General features: G+C 45.7%; 1 protein-coding gene across 1 annotated transcript in view; it reads left to right on the top strand.

Annotated features, from left to right (window-relative positions):
- LOC122942121 (glutathione S-transferase P 1-like) overlaps window positions 1-26,429 on the top strand; it is an 85,936-nt gene that overhangs the window by 20,608 nt on the left and 38,899 nt on the right. The window contains exon 2 of the mRNA XM_044299616.1: window positions 15,349-15,397. Within this exon, the coding sequence (XP_044155551.1) occupies window positions 15,349-15,397 (49 nt within the window). The remainder of the gene's footprint in view (window positions 1-15,348; window positions 15,398-26,429) is intronic.

A 26,429-nucleotide genomic window follows, 5' to 3' on the forward strand; every position in this document is an offset into this window, starting at 1 on the left:
CGTGAACACCCGTGCCCCCACACACACGCACATAGAATAAAGGTTTACACGCACGCACATACACACGCACACACACACACCCATGGCCCGCCGGGTGTTCTCGGCCGAGGAGGCATATGCCCAGATTGCCTCCGACTCTGAGAGCCCCAGTGAGGATGAGGATGACCCCACGTTCCTTTTGTCATCCGCATCCTCCTCATCATCATCGGATGACGATGAGCCACCAAGGCAGCGGAGACGCCGCCAGGCGGAGCCAGGGGCCACACATGCTAGGGATCCTGTGGCCCACCCTAGTACGAGCCGCCCTGGGGTTCGTACTGGTTTCCCGGCCCACCAAATAAGTTCACCGGAGCCCCCTGCCGATGAACTTAGCTGGTGTCCCCCAGTGGACTTTGAGCCTGAGATTCCGGATTTCGCTGGCAATCCTGGAATCCAGATTCCCACAGTGGGGTTTACTGAAATAGACTTTTTTAGTTTTTTTTTCAGTAACCCACTGGTGAATCTGATGGTGGAGCAGACGAATCTGTACGCCCAACAGTTCGTCGCTCAAAACCCGGGCTCATTTTTGGCTAGACCCGGTGGCTGGACGCCGGTCAGTGCAGCCGAGATGAGGACATTTTGGGGCCTCGTGCTGCATATGGGTCTAGTGCAAAAACCCAGTGTCAGGCTGTACTGGAGTGGGGACGTCCTATACCAGACCCCACTGTACAGTACGGCCATGACACGCTCCCGGTTTGAGGCCATCCGGAAATGTCTGCATTATTCCGATAATGCAGCATGTCCCCCCCGAAGTGATCCTGCCTATGACCGGCTGTACAAGATACGGCCGGTCATCGATCACTTTGGGGCCACATTTCAGCAGGCCTACGTACCTGGAAGGGAGGTCGCGGTTGATGAGTCTCTCGTTGCGTTCAAGGGGAGACTCAGTTTCCGCCAATACATTCCCACAAAGCGGGCGAGGTATGGCGTGAAGCTATACAAAATTTGTGAGAGTACCTCAGGGTACACTTACAAATTTCGTGTGTACGAGGGGCGAGATTCCCGGATTCAACCACCAGAATGTCCCCCCACTCTGGGTGTTACCGGGAAACTCGTGTGGGACCTTATGTACCCACTGCTGGATAAGGGTTACCACTTGTACGTGGACAACTTTTATACCAGCATTCCCTTGTTCAGGTCCCTTGCCGCCAGATCCACGTTCGCTTGTGGGACCGTGCGGAAAAATCAACGCGGCCTCCCTGCCCACCCCCTCCAGGTACCTATCCCCAGGGGTGAGACCCGTGCACTTACCAGTGGAAACCTGTTGCTGGTCAGGTATAAGGACAAGAGGGATGTCCTTATGCTGTCCACAATCCACGGTAACAGCACCACCCCAGTCTCTGTGCGAGGTACCACGGCAACGGTCCTCAAGCCCGATTGTATCGTCGCCTACAATCGGTATATGGGAGGAGTTGATCTCTCTGATCAAGTCCTCACGCCATATAACGCCATGCGCAAAACCCGGGCATGGTACAAAAAAGTTGCGGTCTACATGGTGCAGGTTGCCATGTACAACTCTTTTGTACTATCCCGAAGCGCTGGCAGCACAGGGACATTCCTCCAATTCTATGAGGCAGTCCTCAAAGACCTGATCTTTTCGGACCGGGAAAGAGCAGGCCGGAGTACCTCGGGAACTGGAGGCGCCCGGATCGTCCCTGGCCAACACTTTCCAGGTGTGGTCCCCCATACTGGAAAGAAGGGACGAACCCAAAAAAGATGCAGAGTGTGTCACAAGAGGGGGATACGGAAGGACACCACTACTCAGTGTGACACTTGCCCCGATCATCCGGGCCTCTGCATTATCGATTGCTTCAGGGAGTATCACACTTCCATGGAGTACTAAATTTTTATAATCTCCAACAGTCCCCTAGAGAACATAAAACACTATGGCTCTCAGACTTTGGAGACACAGAAACAATTTTTTTTCCCCAAAAAAATATTAGTTTTAGTGCAGGCATCCTCAAACTGCGGCCCTCCAGATGTTGTAAAACTATAACTCCCAGCATGCCCAGACAACCTACAGCCATCAGCAGGGCATGGTGGGAATTGTAGTTTTACAACATCTGGAGGGCCGCAGTTTTAGGATGCCTGCTTAGTGTCTCCAAAGTCTGAGAGCCATACATATTGGGCATCGTCGCGTGCGTAAAAGTCGTCGCTATAAAAATAACATTTGACCAAACCCCTCGGATGAACGGTGTTAAAAATATAAAATAAAAACGGTGCCAAAACACCCATTTTTGGGCAAAATTTCCATTTGAATCCTTTTTTTCCAGTAATAAAGCAAGGGTTAACAGCCAAAAAAAACTCAATATTTATGGCCCTGATTCTGTAGTTTGCAGAAACACCCCATATGTGGTCGTAAATGGCTATATAGCCGCACGGCAGGGCATAGAACGAAGGGAACTCCATATGGTTTCTGGAAGGCAGATTTTGATGGACAGTTTTTTTTTTTGACACCATGTCCCATTAGAAGCCCCCCCTGATGTAGCCTAGACTAGAAACTCCAAAAAAGTGACCCCATCTAAGAAACTACACCCCTCAAGGTATTCAAAAGTTACTTTATAAACTTTGTTAACCCTTTAGGTGTTCCACAAAACTAAATAGCAAATGTAGAAAAATTTTAGAATTTAATTTTTTTGTTACCTTGCCTCAAAAAAGTGTAATATAGAGCAACCAAAAATCATATTTACCCCTAAAATAGTACCAAATCAACAACCACCTTATCCCGTAGTTTCCTAGATGGGGTCACTTTTATGGAGTTTCTACTCTAGGGGTGCATCAGGGGGCTTGAAAGGGTACATGGTGTAAATAAACCAGTCCAGCAAAATCTGCCTTCCAAAAACCGTATGGCGTTCCCCTTCTTCTATGTCCTGCCGTTTAGCCAAATAGTAGTTTACGACCACATTTGGGGTGTTTCTGCAAACTACAGAATCAGGGCAACCCGTTTTGTTTGGCTGTTAACCCATTTTTTTCAGTAATAAAGTAAGGGTTAAAATGGAAAATTTTCCAAAAAATAGAAATTTCTAAATTGTTTCTCCATCTGCCATTAACTCTTGTGGAACACCTAAAGGGTTAACAAAGTTTGTAAACCCAGTTTTGAATACCTTGAGGGGTGTACTTTCTTAGATGGAGTCACTTTTTTGAAATTTCTATTCTAGGGGTGCAACAGGGGGCTTCAAATGGGACATGGTATAAACAAAACCAGTCCTGCAAAATCTGCCTTCCAAAACCCATATGGCGTTCCCCTCTTTCTACGTGCTCCCGTTTGGCCAAACAGTAGTTTACGACCACATATGGGGTGTTTTTGCAAACTACAGAATCAGGGCAACCCATATTGAGTTTTGTTTGGCTGTTAACCCTTACTTTATTGCTGGAAAAAATGGGTTAAAATGGAAAATTTTCCAAAAAGTAGAAATTTCTAAATTGTTTCTCCATCTGCCATTAACTCTTGTGGAACACCTAAAGGGTTAACAAAGTTTGTAAACCCAGTTTTGAATACCTTGAGGGGTGTACTTTCTTAGATGGAGTCACTTTTTTGAAATTTTTATTCTAGGGGTACAACAGGGGGCTTCAAATGGGACATGGTATAAACAAAACCAGTCCTGCAAAATCTGCCTTCCAAAACCCATATGGCGTTCCCCTCTTTCTACGTGCTCCCGTTTGGCCAAACAGTAGTTTACGACCACATATGGGGTGTTTTTGCAAACTACAGAATCAGGGCAACCCATATTGAGTTTTGTTTGGCTGTTAACCCTTACTTTATTGCTGGAAAAAATGGGTTAAAATGGAAAATTTTCCAAAAAATAGAAATTTCTAAATTGTTTCTCCATCTGCCATTAACTCTTGTGGAACACCTAAAGGGTTAACAAAGTTTGTAAACCCAGTTTTGAATACCTTGAGGGGTGTACTTTCTTAGATGGAGTCACTTTTTTGAAATTTTTATTCTAGGGGTACAACAGGGGGCTTCAAATGGGACATGGTATAAACAAAACCAGTCCTGCAAAATCTGCCTTCCAAAACCCATATGGTGTTCCCCTCCTTCTATGTCCTCCCGTTCGGCCAAACAGTAGTTTACGACCACATATGGGGTGTTTTTGCAAACTACAGAATCAGGGCAACCCATTTTGAGTTTTGTTTGGCAGTTAACCCTTGTTTTACTCCTGGAAAAAATTGATTATATTGGAAAATTTTCCAAAAAATAGAAATTTCTAAATTGTTTCTCCATCTGCCAATAACTCTTGTGGAACACCTAAAGGGTTAACAAAGTTTGTAAACCCAGTTTTGAATACCTTGAGGGGTGTACTTTCTTAGATGGAGTCACTTTTTTGAAATTTCTATTCTAGGGGTGCAACAGGGGGCTTCAAATGGGACATGGTATAAACAAAACCAGTCCTGCCAAATCTGCCTTCCAAAACCCATATGGTGTTCCCCTCCTTCTATGTCCTCCCGTTCGGCCAAACAGTAGTTTACGACCACATATGGGGTGTTTTTGCAAACTACAGAATCAGGGCAACCCATTTTGAGTTTTGTTTGGCAGTTAACCCTTGTTTTACTCCTGGAAAAAATTGATTATATTGGAAAATTTTCCAAAAAATAGAAATTTCTAAATTGTTTCTCCATCTGCCAATAACTCTTGTGGAACACCTAAAGGGTTAACAAAGTTTGTAAACCCAGTTTTGAATACCTTGAGGGGTGTACTTTCTTAGATGGAGTCACTTTTTTGAAATTTCTATTCTAGGGGTGCAACAGGGGGCTTCAAATGGGACATGGTATAAACAAAACCAGTCCTGCCAAATCTGCCTTCCAAAACCCATATGGTGTTCCCCTCCTTCTATGTCCTCCCGTTCGGCCAAACAGTAGTTTACGACCACATATGGGGTGTTTCTGCAAACTACAGAATCAGGGCAACCCATTTTGAGTTTTGTTTGGCAGTTAACCCTTGTTTTTTTTCCAGGAAAAAATTGATTATATTGGAAAATTTTCCAAAAAATCTAAATTCTAAAAATGTATGTCCATTTGCCATGAAGTGTTGTGGAAGACCTAAAGGGTTAACAAAGTTTGTAAAAACAGTTTTGAATACCTTGAGGGGTGTAGTTTCTAGAATGGGGTCATTTTTGGGTGGTTTCTATTATGTAAGCCTCACAAAGTGACTTCAAACCTGAACTGGTCCATAAAAAGTGGGATTTTGAAGATTTCTGAAAATTTCAAAATTTGCTTCTAAACTTCTAAGCCTTGTAACATCCCCAAAAAATAAAATATCATTCCCAAAATGCTACAAACATGAAGTAGACATATGGGGAATGTAAAGTCATCACAATTTTTGGGGGTATTACTATGTATTACAGAAGTAGAGAAACTGAAACTTTGAAATTTGCAAATTTTTCAAAATTTTTGGTAAATATGGTATTTTTTTATGCAAAAAAATTAACTTTTTTGACCCAATTTTAGCAGTGTCATGAAGTACAATATGCGACGAAAAAACAATCTCAGAACGGCCTGGGTAAGTCAAAGCGTTTTAAAGTTATCAGCACTTAAAGTGACAGTGGTCAGATTTGCAAAAAATGGCCTGGTCCTTAAGGTGAAATAGGGCTGTGTCCTTAAGGGGTTAATTGGGGCTGACATAGTTACATAGCCCCAGTTACAGGGGAAATACACCTCTCGTAGAGGCTGTACAACAGTATACAGCACTGTACAGCCTTAGTGCAGGGCCGATCGAGGTCTGTGGAAGACCCGACAGCTCCTGCACTTTCCCGGCCCCAGTGGTCATATGACCACTAAGCCGGGACAGGAAACGCATAGCGCTTCTTGATCTTTATACACAGTGCTCGTTGAGTGCTGTGTATACAGCAATCTAGAAGGCAGGGACACCTGGGAACTGTCCCTGCCTTCTCTCTGGGGTGTCCTGCTGTCACTGACAGTGGGCCCCCCGCTCGGCTGCTGCACGATTATCGTGCAGCTGCCATCTCTGAATGGATGTTCAGAAACGGGCAACCCTCTTAAGGATCAGCCTATTTTGAGCCTTCAATTCCAAGCAATTTCATTTTTGTAGAAAGGACCAGGGTTGGTTTAAAAAAATAATAATAATAATAATAACTTCTCACCTCTCCTTTGCCCCCCGCTGCTGCCATTGTAATGCTCCTACAGTCCCTGGTACTTTCCCAGCTGTACCCTGTTAATAGGTGATAATTGTTATTTGTGAGACAATTCCATTAAGACTTTCAAAATGTGGAATGGAAATGACCCCAGTAGGGCTAACTTTTTTTTTTGCTTTATTTGATGGGAATCTTGTGGGTCTGGATATCTCCTTTTTATTATTATTATTTATGATTAAAGCGCCATTCATTCCATAGCGCTGTACATATGAAAATGGGTGTATATACATAATACAATATAGACAATTGCACTAAGCATGAACAAGACTAGTTACAAACTGGTACAGAAGGTAAGAGGGCCTTGCCTATGAGGGCTTACAATCTACATGGTATGGGAGAAGGACACAGTAGGTGAGGGTAAAGTTGGTCATGGCGGTATAGAGGCAGCAGGGTCACTGGTTGTAGGCTTGTCTTAAGAGGTGGGTTTTCAGGTTTCTTTTGAAGGATTCCACTGTAGGTGAGAGTCTGATATGTTGGGGTAGCGAGTTCCAGAGTGTGGAGGATGCACGGGAGAAATCTTGGAGGCGATGGTGGAAAGAGGTGATAAGAGGAGACGATAGAAGGAGGTCTTGTGAGGATCTGAGATTGCGCCTGGGGATGTATCAGAAAAGTAGCTCACAGGTGTAGGGAGGGGGCAGGTTGTGGACCGCTTTGCATGTATTTGTTAGTATTTTGAACTGAATTTGCTGGGCAATGGGGAGCCAGTGAAGGGATTGACAGAGGGGAGAGGCAGAGGAGTAACAGGGTGAGAGGTGGATTAGTCAGGCAGCAGAGTTAAAGATAGATTGGATGGGTGTAAGAGTGCTAGATGGAAGGCCACAGAGGAGGATGTTGCAGTAGTCTAGGCGGGAGATGATGAAGGCATGTATAAGCATTTTCGCAGATTTAAAGTTAAGGAAAGCGCGGATGCTGGAAATGTTTTTGAGTTGGAAGCGGCAGGTGGTGGAAAGCGCTTGGATGTGTGGTTGGAAGGAGAGGGCAGAATCCAAGGTCACACCAAGGCAGCAGACTTGATTGACCGGGGAACGTGTGCAACCATTGATCGTGATAGATAGGTCTGTTGGGGGGGTTGAGCAAGATGGGGGAAAGATGATGAATTCTGTTTTATCCATGTTTAGTTTTAGAAAGCAAGAGGAGAAGAAGGAAGATAGGCATTGTGGGATTCTGAATAGTGAGGTGGTGATGTCTGGACCAGAGAGGTAGATTTGTGTGTCATCAGCACAAAAGTGATACTGAAAGCCATGGGACTCTATGAGCTGTCCCAGGCCGAAAGTGTAGATAGAGAAGAGCAGGGGTCCTAGGACAGAGCCTTGCGGGACACCAATAGAGACGAGGAGGTGGTGTGAGAGTGGGAGACGCCAAATGTCCACTCTGTGAGGTATGAGGTGATCCAGGAGAGGGCCAGGTCAGTGATGCCAAGAGATGAGAGTTTGTAACAGAAGGGAGTGGTCAACAGTGTAAAAGGCAGAGGACAGGTCAAGGATGAGGACAGAGTACTTTTTTTTTGGGGGGGGGGGGGGGCTGTTAGTATTTCATTGGTGACTTTGGTGAGGGCAGTCTCAGTTGAGTGGTCTGGTCGGAAGCCAGATTGTAGCCGGTCAAAGAGGGAGCAGGAGGAGAGATGAGAGGACAGTTCAGAATGGACATGTTGCTCAAGTAGCTTTGAGGCATATGTAAGTTGATATCTGGACAAAGAAGATGGGTCAAGTGAAGGCTTTTTGAGGATGGGTGTAATGGTAGCATGTTTAAAACCAGAGGGGAAGACACCAGAGGTTAGTGATAGTAGCTGGTATTGTGAAAGAAATGTGCACCTGGTGGGACCTTACCACATTGCAAAAATATGCTGAAAAAAAATGGTTCCCCGGGGTTTACGCCTGCGGAAAAAAAACAACTACCGTTTATTCGGATGCTTTTACTTTACAGTGGCAGAATATACTGTTGGATTGTTCACTTAAACTCATGGATCTTATAATTTCACATGAAATGGAAGCTCTCTCGAATATGAGGGAAGAGATCAAGGCTATACAAGACGCTATTGTCCCGTATTCACATATGCAAGCTTTTGTGGACATGGATACTAAAGTGCAGGAAAATCTTATTAAAGTTGAAAATAGCCTTATCTCAGTTAAACTGGAAAAATTAACTCGAGATCTTGAGAATTATAAAAGCCATTCAGTCTATATATGGACTGATAACAAAATGAATACCCCATGATCTATAATGAAGAGATATAACAGATATAAGAACAGAAAAAGAGATCCAACAGATATAAGAACAGAAACAAAAATGCTAAAGTGGTTTTCAGTTCGACAGATCCAGAATCTTCCGATTCTGCCACAGACTTTGTGTCCAATGCCTCTGTGGTGAGAGGAATATTTGTACAGAATATGTCTGCTAGTGGCAACATCGATCCGGTGGTGAGATCAAAAAACGCTGTGGAGGGCGCAAGCATAATGAAAAGCGGACGCTATCCATCCCAAAACAAAACCAAGTAGACAACCTGCAGGTGGTGAATTTGTCTTCAAAAATCCTGACACAATTGCAAATTGATGTATTGGCCAGTGGACTTTCTTTTTCCCCGACATGTCATTTTAACATTTATCAAACCATCTTAGATGTTAATAAACTGGCACGAGATCTAACCCTGAAGAGACACTTTCATAATTCGCATAATTCGCATCAGGAGGGAGGATCTACTACATCGCAATTGCAATCTATTCATTCCCAGGGGGATGAAGCGATGTTAGACTTATCACACATTGAGACCATATCATCATTATGCTTAACTAATTTTTCCTTTCAGGACCCCACCCCTCTCTATCAGCAACAGTTTCTCTCTATTCTCTCCGCAGGCCTGGATAGGGGCTATTCAGATAAAAAAGAAATTGATTTTATATTTTTTCCCCATCCAGTAACTCCCATCTTCCTCATTGCCAAAATTGCATAATGGAGGTTTTCCACCACAAATGCGCCCGATTATCTCAGGGATCGGTTCCTTCGCTGAGAGACTTCATCTTGGGTAGACAGTATATTGCAACCCATGGTCCAAACTATTCCCGGTTTCTTCTTGGATACTAAAACTGTATTACATTTTTTTGTGGAGTTCACCTGGAGGCTGGAATATAGTTGGATCACGGCAGATGTCACTTTGCTCTATACAGTGATACCTCATAATTTAGCAATTACTGACCTAAAATGGTTTCTCAGTGTTTATTCATATTATTCTGCGGCCTTTCGGGATTATATATGTGAAGTGGTATTATTTTTGTTGCAACGTAATGTTTTACATTTAATCAACAGATATATCTTCAACGTACTGGAGTGTCAATGGGTGTGAAATTTTCCCCATCAATGGCAAATGTATATATGGCCTGGTGGGAGCACCAATATTTATATTCTGATGGCAATGTGTGGGGCTCCTCGATCCGGTGGTGGCGATGTGGCGGCCGTACCGCGGTTTAGGGATTACCTCAATTGCAATGTTTGCAATCTCAATTTTACTTTAAATCACAGTAACCATAGTATTCCCTTCCTTGATCTTATACTTGAGAGTAAAATGGAGAGTTCCACGTTTAATACATGTACTTACCGGAAGGAAACATCAGGTAACACTACCCTCCTTGCCGCGTCTTGCCATCCTCGACACGTTATAAAAAATATACCCAAAGGGGAATTTATAGGTGTTTGTTGCAATTGTTCTGATGATGCGATATGTAGCAGGGAAATAGATAATTTTGCAAGTAGATTAGCAAATAGGGGATATCAAGAACATTCTTTGAATACGGCCAAGGAGGCAGCCCTTACAAAATTGTCAAAAAACATCCTTCTATTTTAGAATATGATGAACAGTGGAAGGACATAGTGTGTTCTGGTATTAAGTGTATAGCACGCAGAGCACCAACAATAGCTCAAAAAGTTAGTCCTTCACTTTTTCTGGACACTAAACAAAGTCCACCCACTTGATTAACAGATAGAGGAAACTTTAAATGTGGACATAAAATTTGTACATGCTGTAAAGTCATGTTAACAGGCAGTCATATTTTTTAAATTGCAACACAACGTTTGTTGTATATTGCATTACATGCTCGCTATGCCGCCTCCAATATGTTGGATGTACAACCAACAGGTTAAAGACCAGAATCTGCAGACATATTTCGGACATTCCTCATGTTAGAACTAGAAATGTCTCTGCAGTCAGTGCACATTATGTGGCAATACATGGAGGCGATATCGCGGGCATACAAGTTCAGGGATTAGAGAGGGTTAATTCCCCCATACAGGGTGGAGACTACAGAAGAAAGCTTCTAAATAGGGAATCATACTGGATCTTCTGTATGGAATCTAGTATGCCAAAAGGTCTAAATCGAAGACATGACTTGATTCTTCACTATTGACCTAGCATATATATATGTTAGATTTTTGTTGTTGTTATTATTAGCTATTTATGTAAGATTGAATGTTTTCTGATGACAAGAGAAGTGTGTGACTTGGATAATTGTGGCCACCTGAGGATGCCTGCAGCTATCCACTATGTATAGAAACCCTGTGTGAACACAGTCTTCTTGTGGTCATAATTAAGGATAAGCATTAAGGGGATCCGAAACACGTTGACATGCACTGTCTGTATGGATTTTAATGCACTACTTTGATCAATAAAGCTGCCACATTTGAGATGAAGTTGGATTATTCCTCCTTTGTTCCATATTGAAGAGGTTAGTGATAGGTTGAAGAGATAAGTTAGGGCTGGGTTAAACACTATGGTGAGGTTAGGGTTGAGGTGGGATGGGATTGGGTCAAGTGCACAGGTGGTGACATGTGATCTGGAGAGTAGAGTGGAGAGTTTTTCTTCTGTAATGGTTGAGAAGTGGGTTTTGGGAGAAGAGGACTGAGCAGTTGTGTAGAGCAGTGTTTCCCAACCAGTGTGCCTCCAGCTGTTGCAAAACTACAACTCCCAGCATGCCCGCACAACTAAAGGCTGTCCGGGAATGCTGGGAGTTGTAGTTTTGCAACAGCTGGAGGCACACTGGTTGGTAAACACTGGTGTAGAGGGTCTGTGGGGACTGCGCACTGAAGCTTTCTCTGATGTTGACTATCTTTAGCAAATTTCCAAATTTCAATTTCTCTACTTTTATAATAGTAATACCTCCAAAAATAGTTATTAATTTACATTCCCCATAGCTCTACTTTATGTTTGGATCATTTTGGGAATGCCATTTTATTTTTTGGGGACGTTACAAGGCTTAGAAGTTTAGAAGCAAATCTTGAAATTTTTCAGAAAATTTCTAAAGCCCACTTTTTCAGGATTTAAATTAAAAAATTTCACTTTTTGGGCAGATTTTCCATTTGAATCCATTTTTTCCAGCTACAAAGCAACAGTTAACAGCCAAACAAAACTCAATATTTATGGCCCTGATTCTGTAGTTTACAGAAATACCCCATATGTGGTCGTAAACTGCTGTACGGGCAAACGGCATTGCTCAGAAGGAAAGGAACGCCATATGGTTTTTTTGGAAAGCAGATTCCACTGGGATAATTTTAAACTGCCATGTCCCATTTGAAGCCCCCCTGATGCACCCCTAGAGTAGAAACTCCCAGAAAAGTGACCCCTCTTAGGAAACTACGGGATAGGGTGGCAGTTTTGTTGGTACTATTTTAGGGTACATATGATTTTTGGTTGCTCTATTTTACACTTTACACCGTTTTTATTTTTTGTTATTTACAACATTCATCTGACAGGTTAGATCATGTGGTATTTTTATAGAGCAGGTTGTCACAGACGCGACAATACCAAATATTACTACTTTTTTTGGTTATTTGTTTCAGTTTTACACAGGGCCATCTTTACCAAGGGGCAAAAGGGGCAGCTGCCCCGGGCCCATTTGCTCCTGGGGGGCCCAAGGCAGCTGCCTCTTGAGCCCTGCTAGCTACTGCCCCGGGTGTCGAGCTGTCAGCTACACAGGGGGTGCTGCCATGCCTGCCGGCACTGAGTCCAGGCATCATGATCGTACTGTGTTAAAGTTGTGATCTAGGACCTTAATGACATCATCACCATGTGACCAGTAACCTAGAAATTACTGGTCACATGGCTATGAGGTCATCACAGGTCCTAGCAGGAGTGTTGCAGGGGGGGCCTGTATAGTGGGAGGGGGGGGGGGGCCTGTATAGTGGGAGGGGGGGGCTGTATAGTGGGGGGGGGGCTATACTGCTGTACTGTATACTGTGGGTGCGGTATAGTGTGGAGTGCTATACTGCTGTGCTGTATAGTGTGGGGGGCTGTATCGTGTATAGTTTGGGGTGCTGTATACAGTGAGGTGTTGTATACAGTGAGGTGTTGTATACTGTGAGGTGTTATATACTGTGGGGTGCTGTATACTGTGGGCTGCTATACTGCTTTACTATATACTGTGGGGTACTGTATAGTGTGGGGTGCTAAACTGCATACTGTGTGGTGCTGTATACTATAGGGTGCTAAACTGCATACTGTGTGGTGCTGTATACTATAGGATGCTATACTGCATACTGTGGGGTGCTGGGGTGCACTGTAACACTTGGGTGAGCCGAGCCCTGGTCTCCTTCCTGCAGAGCGGTGCCCACTTCCAGCCCAGAGCACTGATCCTGAGCCGCTGGAGTCTTCAGAACTGGAAGTATTTACAGTCATTCACTGTACTCTACCAGATGTGTGGATTTTTTTGTGTGTTGTGGTGTTGTGTGTGTGCCTGCTAAGGTGTGGGAAGGCGGGATCCAGGGGGCCCAAGTAAATTTTTGCCCAGGGTCCAATCAATATTAAAGACGGCCCTGGTTTTACATAACATAGCATAAAAAAAAAAAAGATTCTTTAGTGGCTCCCCATTCTGAAAGTCATAGTTTTATTTATTTTTTAAGCGACTGCCTTGTGTAGGGGCTAATTTTTTTCGGGATGAGATGATGGTTTGATTGGCACTATTTTGGGGTGCATATTTTTTTTTTTTTACGGTGTTCACCTCAGGTGTTAGATCATGTGATATTTTTATAGAGCAAGTTCTTACGGACGCCGCGATACCTAATATATATACTTTTAAAATTTACTTAAGCTTTAAATATGGCGAAAATAAACCCGGTTCTTAAGGAGTTAAAGGGGTTCTCCGCTTTTTTTTTTTTTGTTGGTTTGTATGAGTGCTGCCTTCTCTGACCTGTTTACCTGCTCATCACTGCAAATGCTACGGCGAGCAGGTGAACAGAACAGAGAAAGCAGCTCTCATATGAGCGCTGCCCTCTCTTCAAATAGCTGATTGTTGGGGGTGTCGGAGGACCACGGCTGATCTGATATTGATGACCTATCCGGAGGATAGGTCATCAGTAGTATAAAGAGGACATCCTATTTAACAGTAGAACTGGAGGGAAGGTATTACACATCTCGCTATTGGCTGTGTAGGAGGAGCGGAGGAATCACCCTCTGTGCCCCTGCTCCTACACAGCAAGTGCAATGTGTGACAGTATCCTACTGGGGAGCGCCTGCAGCTGAGCTGTGATCATCGGAGGCACCAGGTGAGTATTTACTGTTAGATTTTCTTACCTCCTGTGAAGTGGACACATGTTGGCATGACTACTATGAAGGGGGCACCGCTGGGAATAACTACTCTGAGGGGGAATATTTGGGCATAACTACTCTGAGGTCGCACATCTTGGCATATCTACTCCGAGGGAGCACATCTGGGTATAACTACTATTAGGGAACACATCTTGGCATATCTACTGTGAAGGGGGCATATATCTTGCCATAACTACTCTGAGGGGGCACATGTCAGCATAACTACATTGAAGGGTGCACATGGGCATAACTACTCTGATGGGGCACATCTGGCATATCTACTGTGAAGGGGGCATATGTGGGCATAACTACTCTGAGAGGCTCATATATTGCCATAACTACTGAGGGGGCACATAATTTGGCATAACTACTGTGAGAGGGCATAACTACTGAGGAAACACATATCTGGCCATAACTACTGTGAGGGGGCACATCTGGGCATAACTGCTCTGAGGGGCATATCTAGGCATAACTGCTCTGAGGGTGCACATCTGGGCATAACCGCTGTGAAGAGCATATCTAGGCATAACTGCTGTGAGGGGGCACATCTGGGCATAACTGCTCTGAGGGTGCACATCTGGGCATAACTGCTGTGAAGGGCATATCTAGGCATAACTGCTGTGAGGGGGCACATTTGGGCATAACTGCTGCGAGAGGCACAGTGTGGGCCCTACTACTGTGTGGTGACACAAAGGGGGAAAAATTACTATGTGGAGGCACTATGGGGAATGGGTGTGTATAGTTATGCTTTGGGCAGAGTTAGAGGCGTGGCCTGGTATGAAACTAGTTGCAGCGGAGCGCTACACGCGATGCACACGTTGTCCCTCTTTACAATTTTCTAACGTTGGGAGGTATGCACACATTACATCTGGAAGGAAAACTCGCTCATGTACAAAAATCCCTAATACGTCTATGCTGACAAAAAAATAAAAAAGGTAAGACTGTTGGAAAAAACTAAAACTTCTCTGTCAAAGATGGCTTGGTCCTCAAAAGGGTTAAATGGGATATTCCAGTTGTTAGACATTATCCATTCATCTCTATGGGAATTCCGGAGACAGTGGAGCGCTGTACCGCTATCTCCGGAACTACTATAGAAGTGAATGGAGCGGCCACCAGCATGTGTCACCGGCCACTTTGTTAATTTCAGGGGGGCTGCAGGAGATACGGGGTCCCCAGCAGTAGGACCCCCACCGATCTGATAGTATATGCCCCAGGCTGTGGGATAACTTCTAGCAACCAGAATACCCCTTTAATGGCCCATAGCTATGTAGTGTATTCACATGAGCTGTATTTAAAGAGTTTTTCTCACAATCTTTAGAATAGTTTACACAGCAGAAAAAAAACGCAGTGATTTTGTATTTAAAAAACTGTAAGCAAGACGTTGTTGCATGATTGATGGCGGCTGCTGGGGGTTACGGACCACTACCCCGCCCTGGCTCGCTCTTACTAGGTGGGCAGCACAGCCTGGTTGCCCTCCTCAGTGACAGGAGCCGCCGTGACTGACAGGAGCCGCCGCGCAGGCGCAGTCTCCCTCCGCCCTCAGCTCCTCCCCCTCCGCCGCCTATAAAGCCTCAGCTCACCTGGCTGCAGTTCCCCCGGCTGTGACTCCTGTACCTGTGGATTTCACCGCAAGACAACAGTAAGACGCCTCGGCGCTTGCATTGCACGATAGGGCGCGGGCTCTTATCGCGGAGTCTGGGTGTTTACGGCTTATCCGAGGGAAGTGTAATCTGTACTGGAAGATGTCTGCTGCAGACTCACTTTATGGACTAGAAACTAAGAAGTGCTGTAGTTTTCTGCATCCTGTTTCCATGGGTGACTTTGCATTGCTGTACAGGATGGGCTGTGTACACAGTGGTCACCGGCATCAGCTCCTGGAGTTTGTTTTACCACTGCAGGAGTTCCCCTTTAAGTAGGTGTGACGCCTATAGCAGCCACTTGTGCTGTGATCCCAGCCCTCCATTACAGATGTAACCTAGAGGGGGCGCTGTGCTCCAGGCATGTGTCATGGTGGGGCAGTCCAGAGGGTGCTGTGCCTACAGACCTGTCAGTGCTCCTGTGCCCTGCCATTCACAATGGGAACCATAGGAGGAGAATCTATCCACCATATGGCTGTGTAGTATGAGCCCCTGCGCTCACTCAGCTCTGCTAGGCCAATGGCTGGGCTATAGGACGGCTTTATTTGCAGTTTTATGTGGTGCTTCCTTAGGTTACATGCACATGACCGTTTTGTGGTCTGCAAAACCACGGATGGCTTCTGTGTGTACGTTCTGCAATTTGTGTAATGGCACGGACAGCCATTATAACTGCCTATTCTTGTCTGCAAAACGGATAAGAATAGGACAGGTTAAAGGGAGTCGCCACAATTTGCCCTTATAGACCACTGACATAGCACTGTAGCATAACTTTAGATCAGTCAAATGGTACCTTTTTGTCTGGATGTTCACCAGGGGCAAAAACTGCGTTTTATTCATATGTAAATGAGGGCTCGCAAGTGCCCAGGCCGCTCTTCCGCCTTCTCACATAACCCCTCCCCAGCCTGTTGCTTGGCCCACCCTGTAAGCCTCTTACGTCATTGTACTGGCCGATATCCCGCCGGCACATGCGCACTGCATGGAATGATGCTGCTGCCCACAATGGTAATCAGTGCGCATGTGCTGGTGGGATATCGGCCAGTACACTGGATGATGCAAGAGGCTTACAGGGCGGGACAAGCAACAGGCTGGGGAGGGGTTATGTGAGAAGAGCGGCCTGGGCACTTGCAGCCCAAACGCCTCCCCTGGGCACTTGCAGCCCAAACGCCTCCCCTGGGCACTTGCAGCCCAAACGCCTCCCCTGGGCACTTGCAGCCCAAACGCCTCCCCTGGGCACTTGCAGCCCAAACGCCTCCCCTGGGCACTTGCAGCCCAAACGCCTCCCCTGGGCAACATCCAGACAAAGACTGATCTATAGTTATGCTACAGTGCTATGTAAGTGGTCTATAAGGGTAAATTGTGGTGACAGACTCCCTTTTTAAATATACATTTTTTTTTTTTTTTTTTTTTTTTTTGCAGACCACGGAACGGAGCAGCGGATGCGGACAGCACAAGCAGTGGTAAAAAGGAAGATGGCTTTGGCAGTATGTAGCAGTATCAAAATTTCTTTATTTGTACCTCCAGACACAAATGGCAACGTTTCGACTGTTCACCAGTCTTTATCAAGCCTAATGACACCAATGCTGGTAGGCATATATATACCCCCCCACATTAAAAAACACACCCCACATTACATCAACATAGCCAATCAATACATAATGGAGAGTGTCTGTGCAAGTTGCTACTTACTGCAGCTGACATGGCCACCATCTCCGTCATGTGCACCTCGGCGTGCTGTCACCTCCAATGCGCATTCGCAGCTCTGACACTTTGCATACCGGAAGTGTCATCCGTCGCCATGACTCCGGCTGGCACTGGCGACCTCAACCAATGAGCTACTAGGAGCAATCACTGTCGTCATCGCCTGCGCGACTATCACGTGACATCCAGTACGGTGCGCACAGCCGTGCGTCAATCTCGTGGGTCACATGGACAGCACAACCAATGGAGACACAGTGCAAACACCGGAGTCATGGTAACGGCGACGCCGTAATCAGCGCAACTTATCATAGAGAGACGTGCATAATCCATATAAAAAATGGATACAATGTACATAGTCCATATACAAGAATGGATAGATCGATATTATTAGATCACAGACCACAATAGTGATCGCCACACTAACAGAGTATGTACATGCACATATCTACGGAGATGGAGACAATGTACAGCGCAGCGTCAAGAAATCATGCAAGATCATCATATACAGACTACATTCTCCAAAATATCAAACATCGAATGCTATGAAGGGCACTTTAACATATAAATCCCTATGCTAGGGATGTGTATCACATATAAAAATTTATGATGTCCCTATACTGAAGAGGGCAATCCAGCGACTAATATCAATCGATGGATGTGACGTTAAACTCCAAATTTAAACCGTAAGGTTGAAGGGATCTAAGGGTATGGATCCACTTAAGTTCCTTTTTCCTAAGTATACCCTTCCTGTCCCCACCCCTTCTCAGATACCCAACGCTGTCGATTGCTCGAAATCTTAATTGATTAATGGCATGTTTGCAATCAATAAAATGTTTTGCAACCGGTTTGTCAGTAGCTCCTGTTCTTATAGTGCTTTTATGCTTGTTCTTTCCCTCAGTTCCATTGTGGTTTCACCCACATATATTAGGCTACATGGACACTATCATGTAAACCACATCTGTGGATTTACATGTGTAGTGTCCCTTAATCTTAAACCGTTTGCCACTATAAGGCCTCATGCACACGACAGTTTTTTTTCACGGTCTGCAAAAACTGGGTCCGTGGGTCCGTGATCCGTGACCGTTTTTCCGTCCGTGGGTCTTCCTTGATTTTTGGAGGATCCACGGACATGAAAAAAAAGTCATTTTGGTGTCCGCCTGGCCGTGCGGAGCCAAACGGATGCGTCCTGAATTACAATGCAAGTCAATGGGGACGGATCCGTTTGATGTTGACACAATATGGTGCCATTTCAAACGGATCCGTCCCCATTGACTTTCAATGTAAAGTCTGGAGTTCTGTTATACCATCGGATTGGAGTTTTCTCCAATCCGATGGTATATTTTAACTTGTAGCGTCCCCATCACCATGGGAACGCCTCTATGTTAGAATATACTGTCGGATATGAGCTACATCGTGAAACTCATTTCCGACAGTATATTCTAACACAGAGGCGTTCCCATGGTGATGGAGACGCTTCAGGTTAGAATATACAAAAAAACTGTGTACATGACTGTCCCCTGCTGCCTGGCAGGTGCTGCCAGGCAGCAGGGGGCAGACCCCCCCCCCCCTGTTTTTAACTCATTGGTGGCCAGTGGGCCCCCCCTCCCCTGTTGTTAACTCGTCGGTGGCCAGTGTGCGCACCCCCCTCCCTCCCTCCCTCTATTGTAATAATAGCATTGGGGCCAGTGTGCCCCCCCCCCCCCATCATCGGTGCCAGCGGAGTAGAAGATTCATACTTACCTGGCTGCTGGCTGCTGCGATCTCTGTGTCCGGCCGGGAGCTCCTCCTACTGGTAAGTGACAGGTCTGTGCGGCGCATTGCTGTCACTTACCAGTAGGAGGAGCTCCCGGCCGGACGCAGACATCGCAGCAGCCAGCAGCCAGGTAAGTATGAAAATCTTCTACTCCGCTGCCACCGATGATCGGGAGGGGGGGTGCGCACACTGGCCCCAATGCTATTATTACAATAGAGGGAGGGAAGGGGGGGGGGGGTGCGCACACTGGCCCCAATGTATTAAAACAATAGAGGGAGGGAGGGGGGGGGTTGGGGGGGGCGCGCGCACACTGGCCCCAATGTATTAAAACAATAGAGGGAGGGAGGGAGGGGGGTGCGCACACTGGCCACCAACGAGTTAACAACAGGGGAGGGGGGGGCCGCACAATGATATTCAAACTGGGGAGGGGGGGGGGGTCTGCCCCCTGCTGCCTGGCAGCCCTGATCTCTTACAGGGGGATATGATAGTACAATTAACCCCTTCAGGTGCCGCACCTGATGGGGTTAATTGTACTATCATATCCCCCTGTAAGAGATCGGGTGCTGCCAGGCAGCAGGGGGCAGTCTTGTACACAGTTTGTAGTGTATTCTAACTAGAAGCGTCCCATCACCATGGGAACGCCTCTGTGTTAGAATATACTGTCGGATCTGAGTTTTCACGAAGTGAAAACTCAGCTCTGAAAAAGCTTTTATGCAGACGGATCTTCGGATCCGTCTGTATGAAACTAAAACCTACGGCCACGGATCACGGACACGGATGCCAATCTTGTGTGCATCCGTGTTCTTTCACGGACCCATTGACTTGAATGGGCCCGTGAACCGTTGGCCGTGAAAAAAATAGGACAGGTCTTATTTTTTTCACGGCCAGGAAACACGGCTCACGGATGCGGCTGCCAAACGGTGCATTTTCCGATTTTTCCACGGACCCATTGAAAGTCAATGGGTCCGTGAAAAAAAATGGAAAACGGCACAACGGCCACGGATGCACACAACGGTCGTGTGCATGAGGCCTAAGGATGAGTAAAACCATCACCTCTCATGATGCAACTGCAGTTGCAGCAGGAGAGGCAAGGGAAATTACCATTCTTGAGTGGTGCTAATCTTTTCTGTTTGTCTATATCCTTGCCCCCTATATCCGCTTTGACCAATCTATCACGTAAGTTGCGGGTCCGTTTGTATGCCATCATTGGGGGGACAGAGAATTCCTTGACTGTTGGTAATCCTTTCTGAAGGATCTGCCAATCCTGATGTAGGATGGTGGCAATATTGCTACTGTCACCCCCAAAGATGGACACAAATGGGATACGGATAGCCTCTTGTTTCTGTGGTTTCCTCACCAATGTGGACCCACGTTTCATGGATACAATCCTATGTTTGGTACGGTTAATTAATTTATTAGGGTAGCCTCTCTTTGAAAATTTCATGCACATCTCATCCATTCTATAATCAAATTGGGTGTCATCAGATACGATGCGACGTACCCTGAGTAGTTGGCTCCACGGGAGAGAATTCACCATGGTCTGAGGGTGATTGCTATCGTACATTAGTAGGGTATTCCTGTCTGTAGGTTTCTGGAACAGATCAGTGCTGATCCTTCCATTGTGCACCTGAACTCGGACATCAAGGAACTGCAGCTCACGGGCAGAATGCATCACGGTGAACTGCAGGTCCCGGACCCCAGAGTTCAGGTGCACATGGAAATCATCCAGCTCAGGTATAGTGCCTGTCCATATCAGGAAAATGTCGTCGATGTAGCGCCACCAGCACAGAACTCTCTCAGAAAACGTGGAGCGATACACCAGCCGATCCTCGACCTCCGCCATGAAGATGTTTGCGTAGGTGGGGGCCACATTGGACCCCATCGCCACACCACGCTTTTGTTGGTAGAAGGTGTCCCTGAAGAGAAAGTAATTTCTCCTCAGGACCACCTCCAGGAGGGCGAGGATCAGCCGGCGCGCCCCAGGAGAGAGCTCCGTGCTGGCCAGGGCCACATCGACGACACTTAAACCATAGGAGTGATCGATGGATGTATACAACGATACAACATCAAAACTTACAAGTAAAAATTCCGCCGGCAAAACAAGTGAATTCAACTTAGTCAAGAAATGGCCAGTATCTCTGACATAGGAGGGGGCCGTGGTCGCATGGATCCGCAATACCCTATCCAAAAATATGGATATGGGATTGAAGATGGAACCCCTGCCCGACACAACCTACTGATATGCTTATGTGTAAAAAAAAAATAAAAAAAATTTGAGTTACGTAACAAAAGTCATTTTTCGCCGCCGCAAATCAATCATGTGGTTGAAACATATATCAGCTTTGTCAGGAAACGAATTGATCAATTGAGGGAAGGTAGCACTGACCAGTTCAGACATAATCTGTCCCAGGATGAGAGGCGGGCTTTGTCTGAACTGGAACATAATGAACAATTGACGATCAAGCCAGCTGACAAGGGGGGTGCCGTGGTCGTTATGGATACCTGTAAATACATTGATGAGATCATACGACAGGTAGGGGATGCTAATGTTTACGAGATATTGAGCAAAGATCCCAAGTTTGATATAGCATGTGTTATAGGGGTATTATTGGATGAGGCCCTCAGTCAAGGAGTCATCGATGATGAACTGTATAATTTTTTACATGTGAGCCATCCGATTACCCCTGTAATATATGTTCTACCAAAGATCCACAAGAGTTTGGTGGATCCCCCTGGCCGACCCATTGTGTCGGGCAGGGGTTCCATCTTCAATCCCATATCCATATTTTTGGATAGGGTATTGCGGATCCATGCGACCACGGCCCCCTCCTATGTCAGAGATACTGGCCATTTCTTGACTAAGTTGAATTCACTTGTTTTGCCGGCGGAATTTTTACTTGTAAGTTTTGATGTTGTATCGTTGTATACATCCATCGATCACTCCTATGGTTTAAGTGTCGTCGATGTGGCCCTGGCCAGCACGGAGCTCTCTCCTGGGGCGCGCCGGCTGATCCTCGCCCTCCTGGAGGTGGTCCTGAGGAGAAATTACTTTCTCTTCAGGGACACCTTCTACCAACAAAAGCGTGGTGTGGCGATGGGGTCCAATGTGGCCCCCACCTACGCAAACATCTTCATGGCGGAGGTCGAGGATCGGCTGGTGTATCGCTCCACGTTTTCTGAGAGTTCTGTGCTGGTGGCGCTACATCGACGACATTTTCCTGATATGGACAGGCACTATACCTGAGCTGGATGATTTCCATGTGCACCTGAACTCTGGGGTCCGGGACCTGCAGTTCACCGTGATGCATTCTGCCCGTGAGCTGCAGTTCCTTGATGTCCGAGTTCAGGTGCACAATGGAAGGATCAGCACTGATCTGTTCCAGAAACCTACAGACAGGAATACCCTACTAATGTACGATAGCAATCACCCTCAGACCATGGTGAATTCTCTCCCGTGGAGCCAACTACTCAGGGTACGTCGCATCGTATCTGATGACACCCAATTTGATTATAGAATGGATGAGATGTGCATGAAATTTTCAAAGAGAGGCTACCCTAATAAATTAATTAACCGTACCAAACATAGGATTGTATCCATGAAACGTGGGTCCACATTGGTGAGGAAACCACAGAAACAAGAGGCTGTCCGTATCCCATTTGTGTCCATCTTTGGGGGTGACAGTAGCAATATTGCCACCATCCTACGTCAGGATTGGCAGATCCTTCAGAAAGGATTACCAACAGTCAAGGAATTCTCTGTCCCCCCAATGATGGCATACAAACGGACCCGCAACTTACGTGATAGATTGGTCAAAGCGGATATAGGGGGCAAGGATATAGACAAACAGAAAGGATTAGCACCACTCAAGAATGGTAATTTCCCTTGCCTCTCCTGCTGCAACTGCAGTTGCATCATGAGAGGTGATGGTTTTACTCATCCTTATAGTGGCAAACGGTTTAAGATTAAGGGACACTACACATGTAAATCCACAGATGTGGTTTACATGATAGTGTCCATGTAGCCTAATATATGTGGGTGAAACCACAATGGAACTGAGGGAAAGAACAAGCATAAAAGCACTATAAGAACAGGAGCTACTGACAAACCGGTTGCAAAACATTTTATTGATTGCAAACATGCCATTAATCAATTAAGATTTCGAGCAATCGACAGCGTTGGGTATCTGAGAAGGGGTGGGGACAGGAAGGGTATACTTAGGAAAAAGGAACTTAAGTGGATCCATACCCTTAGATCCCTTCAACCTTACGGTTTAAATTTGGAGTTTAACGTCACATCCATCGATTGATATTAGTCGCTGGATTGCCCTCTTCAGTATAGGGACATCATAAATTTTTATATGTGATACACATCCCTAGCATAGGGATTTTTAGATTTATATGTTAAAATGCCCTTCATAGCATTCGATGTTTGATATTTTGGAGAATGTAGTCTGTATATGATGATCTTGCATGATTTCTTGACGCTGTGCTGTACATTGTCTCCATCTCCGTAGATATGTGCATGTACATACTCTGTTAGTGTGGCGATCACTATTGTGGTCTGTGATCTAATAATATCGATCTATCCATTCTTGTATATGGACTATGTACATTGTATCCATTTTTTATATGGATTATGCACGTCTCTCTATGATAAGTTGCGCTGATTACGGCGTCGCCGTTACCATGACTCCGGTGTTTGCACTGTGTCTCCATTGGTTGTGCTGTCAATGTGACCCACGAGATTGACGCACGGCTGTGCGCACCGTACTGGATGTCACGTGATAGTCGCGCAGGCGATGACGACAGTGATTGCTCCTAGTAGCTCATTGGTTGAGGTCGCCAGTGCCGGCCAGAGTCATGGCGACGGATGACACTTCCGGTATGCAAAGTGTCAGAGCTGCGACTGCGCATTGGAGGTGACAGCACGCCGAGGCGCACATGACGGAGATGGTGGCCATGTCAGCTGCAGTAAGTAGCAACTTGCACAGACACTCTCCATTATGTATTGATTGGCTATGTTGATGTAATGTGGGGTGTGTTTTTTAATGTGGGGGGGGTATATATATGCCTACCAGCATTGGTGTCATTAGGCTTGATAAAGACTGGTGAACAGTCGAAACGTTGCCATTTGTGTCTGGAGGTACAAATAAAGAAATTTTGATACTGCTACATGCTGCCAAAGCCATCTTCCTTTTTACACATGTATTCCAAGGCCTGATGGATCAAGGGCCTACGGCTAGGCTGCTGCATTGACCAACGCATTATCTGGAGACCACAAGGTGCTGCTTCTACACCTTCACGTTTAGCACAAGCAGTGGTGTCAGCGTCTTTTACTGCCCTATTGAAGTGAATTGTTCTGCATCCAAGCCGCAAGAACTGCTGCTCGGATCTGGACAAAAATGGTTGTGTGCATGAGGCCTTAGGAATGCTTTGAGGAGCACGCAGCTCTGTGCCCTCCTATGGCAGTAGTTGGCACTGGAAAGTTGGACGACAGTCTCTGGGCAGCAGACCTGTTTCGGTCCACTTTTTTGGGACAATCAGATGCAGAACTATCTATTTCAATGGGGATGGCGCACGGTCCACAACACTATGTCCATTCCATGGCCTGCAAAAAATAGAACGTCCGATTGTCAGTTTTGCCGAAAAGAATAGGCATATGGTGGGACGTAGGGGAGAAGGCAGGATGCCTCTGGATACGGCTGTGTGCATGGGGCCTAATACTGTGATGTAACAGGGTCTTCTGGTCTCCTGCTGTGTGGTGCTGGGATGTACGCTCCTAACATCAGCAGGCATGACCTAAAAACCATATAATGGCTCGCCTGTTACTTCAGCGCGCTTTGCTGCTGTACCTGATCGTCTGGCCAATCATTGTCCTTGGTGGTCTCTAGCTGAGGACAGTGACTGGATCCATGCAAATCCTGGTACTCAGTGACATGCAGTGGGAGTACCAGAGAAGTGTCAGAGAATGGCGCTGGAGTAAGGGGTTAATATGATTTTTTTTTTTTTTTTTTTTAACCTCTTCAGGACACTTGACTTACCGGTACGTCATGTAAGGTTCCGATCACTGCCGCGGTGAGCGGAACCCGGTGCCTGCTCAAATCATTGAGCAGGCACCTAGGCTAAATGCGCCAGGGGGTCCTTTGACCCCCCCACCTTCCCCGTGTCAGCGATCGCAGGAAACCGCAGGTCAATTCAGACCTGCGGTTTGTTGCGCTTTCTGCAGTTTCTGATCCCCGCGGATCAGAAACTTTAAAATGCTGAAAATATTTATTTTTCTTCAAGAACCAAGTGGGTCTGGGTCAAAAAAAGTAGAAAAGTAAAAATCAAACGCATTTATCACTGATTAAAAATGAAGAAAATAAATACTTTACCCGAATGGTGAACACCATAAAAAAACAAAAACATGATGAAATTGAAATTTTGCCCTCCTTGCTTCCCCAAAAAAGTAATAAGTGATCAAAAAAGTCGTATGTACATCAGAATAGTACCAATCAAACCGTCACCTCATCCCACAAAAAAATGAGACCCTACCTAAGAGAATTGCCCAAAAACTGAAACAACTATGTCTCTCAGAATATGGAGACACTAAAACTTGATTTGTTTTTGTTTCAAAAATGAAATAATTGTGTAAAACTTACATAAATAAAAAATAGACATATTGGGTATCGCCGCGTTCCTAATAACCTGCTCTATAAAAATATCACATGACCTAACCCCTCAGGTGAATACCATAGGAAAAAAAAACTGTGTAAAAAGCTATTTTGTCACCTTACATCACAAAGTGTAATAGCAAGCGATCAAAGTCATACGCAACCCAAAATAGTGCCAATCAAACAGTCATCTCATCCTGCAAAAATCATACCCTACCCAAGATATACGCCCAAAAACTGAAAAAACGATGGCTCTCAGACTATGGAGACACTAAAACATGATTTTTGTTTCAAAAATGAAATCATTATGTAAAACTTGCATTAAAAAAAATGGTATACATATTAGGTATCACCGCGTCCGTGACAACCTGCTCTATAAAAATATTACATGATCTAACCTGTCAGATGAATGTTGAAAATAACATAAAATAAAAACAGTGCCAAAACAGCTATTTCCATTTCGTCCACCATGACGGCTCTACTATGAGATTGACCCTTGACCTCTATAGGGGCAGGAACACAGAGTTTAAAAGGCCACCACCCACACTCACCCTCAGTGTTTCCTGTCCCTACGGGGTCAACCACACAGAGCCCTCCTGGTGGAGGTGAAGAAAAAGTTTATTATTTTATAAGATAACTGAGGATTCCGTCCTCGTCCCCTGCCCTCCTGCGGTCCGGTCCAAAGCTGGGCAGGGGATTCATATGGAGCGATCTCGCTTCTGTAGCAGGAGCCTGTATCCCTCCCCACAGTGCGGTCCCCCTTCCCTATGTAAGGAAGCTGACCGCAGGGAAGCAGCATGCTGAACGCTGACTCCGGGAAGCCTCAGCATTACTCTCCGCTTCTGGAGGCGGAAGGGGCGGAGCTTGGATCGGGCGCTCGGCGGTGACATCAGACGCCAGACGAACTACTTGTGGCGGCAGATTCAAATA

The sequence above is a fragment of the Bufo gargarizans genome, chromosome 6 (genome assembly GCF_014858855.1).
Source record: "Bufo gargarizans isolate SCDJY-AF-19 chromosome 6, ASM1485885v1, whole genome shotgun sequence".
Classification (NCBI taxonomy): Eukaryota; Metazoa; Chordata; class Amphibia; order Anura; family Bufonidae; genus Bufo; species Bufo gargarizans.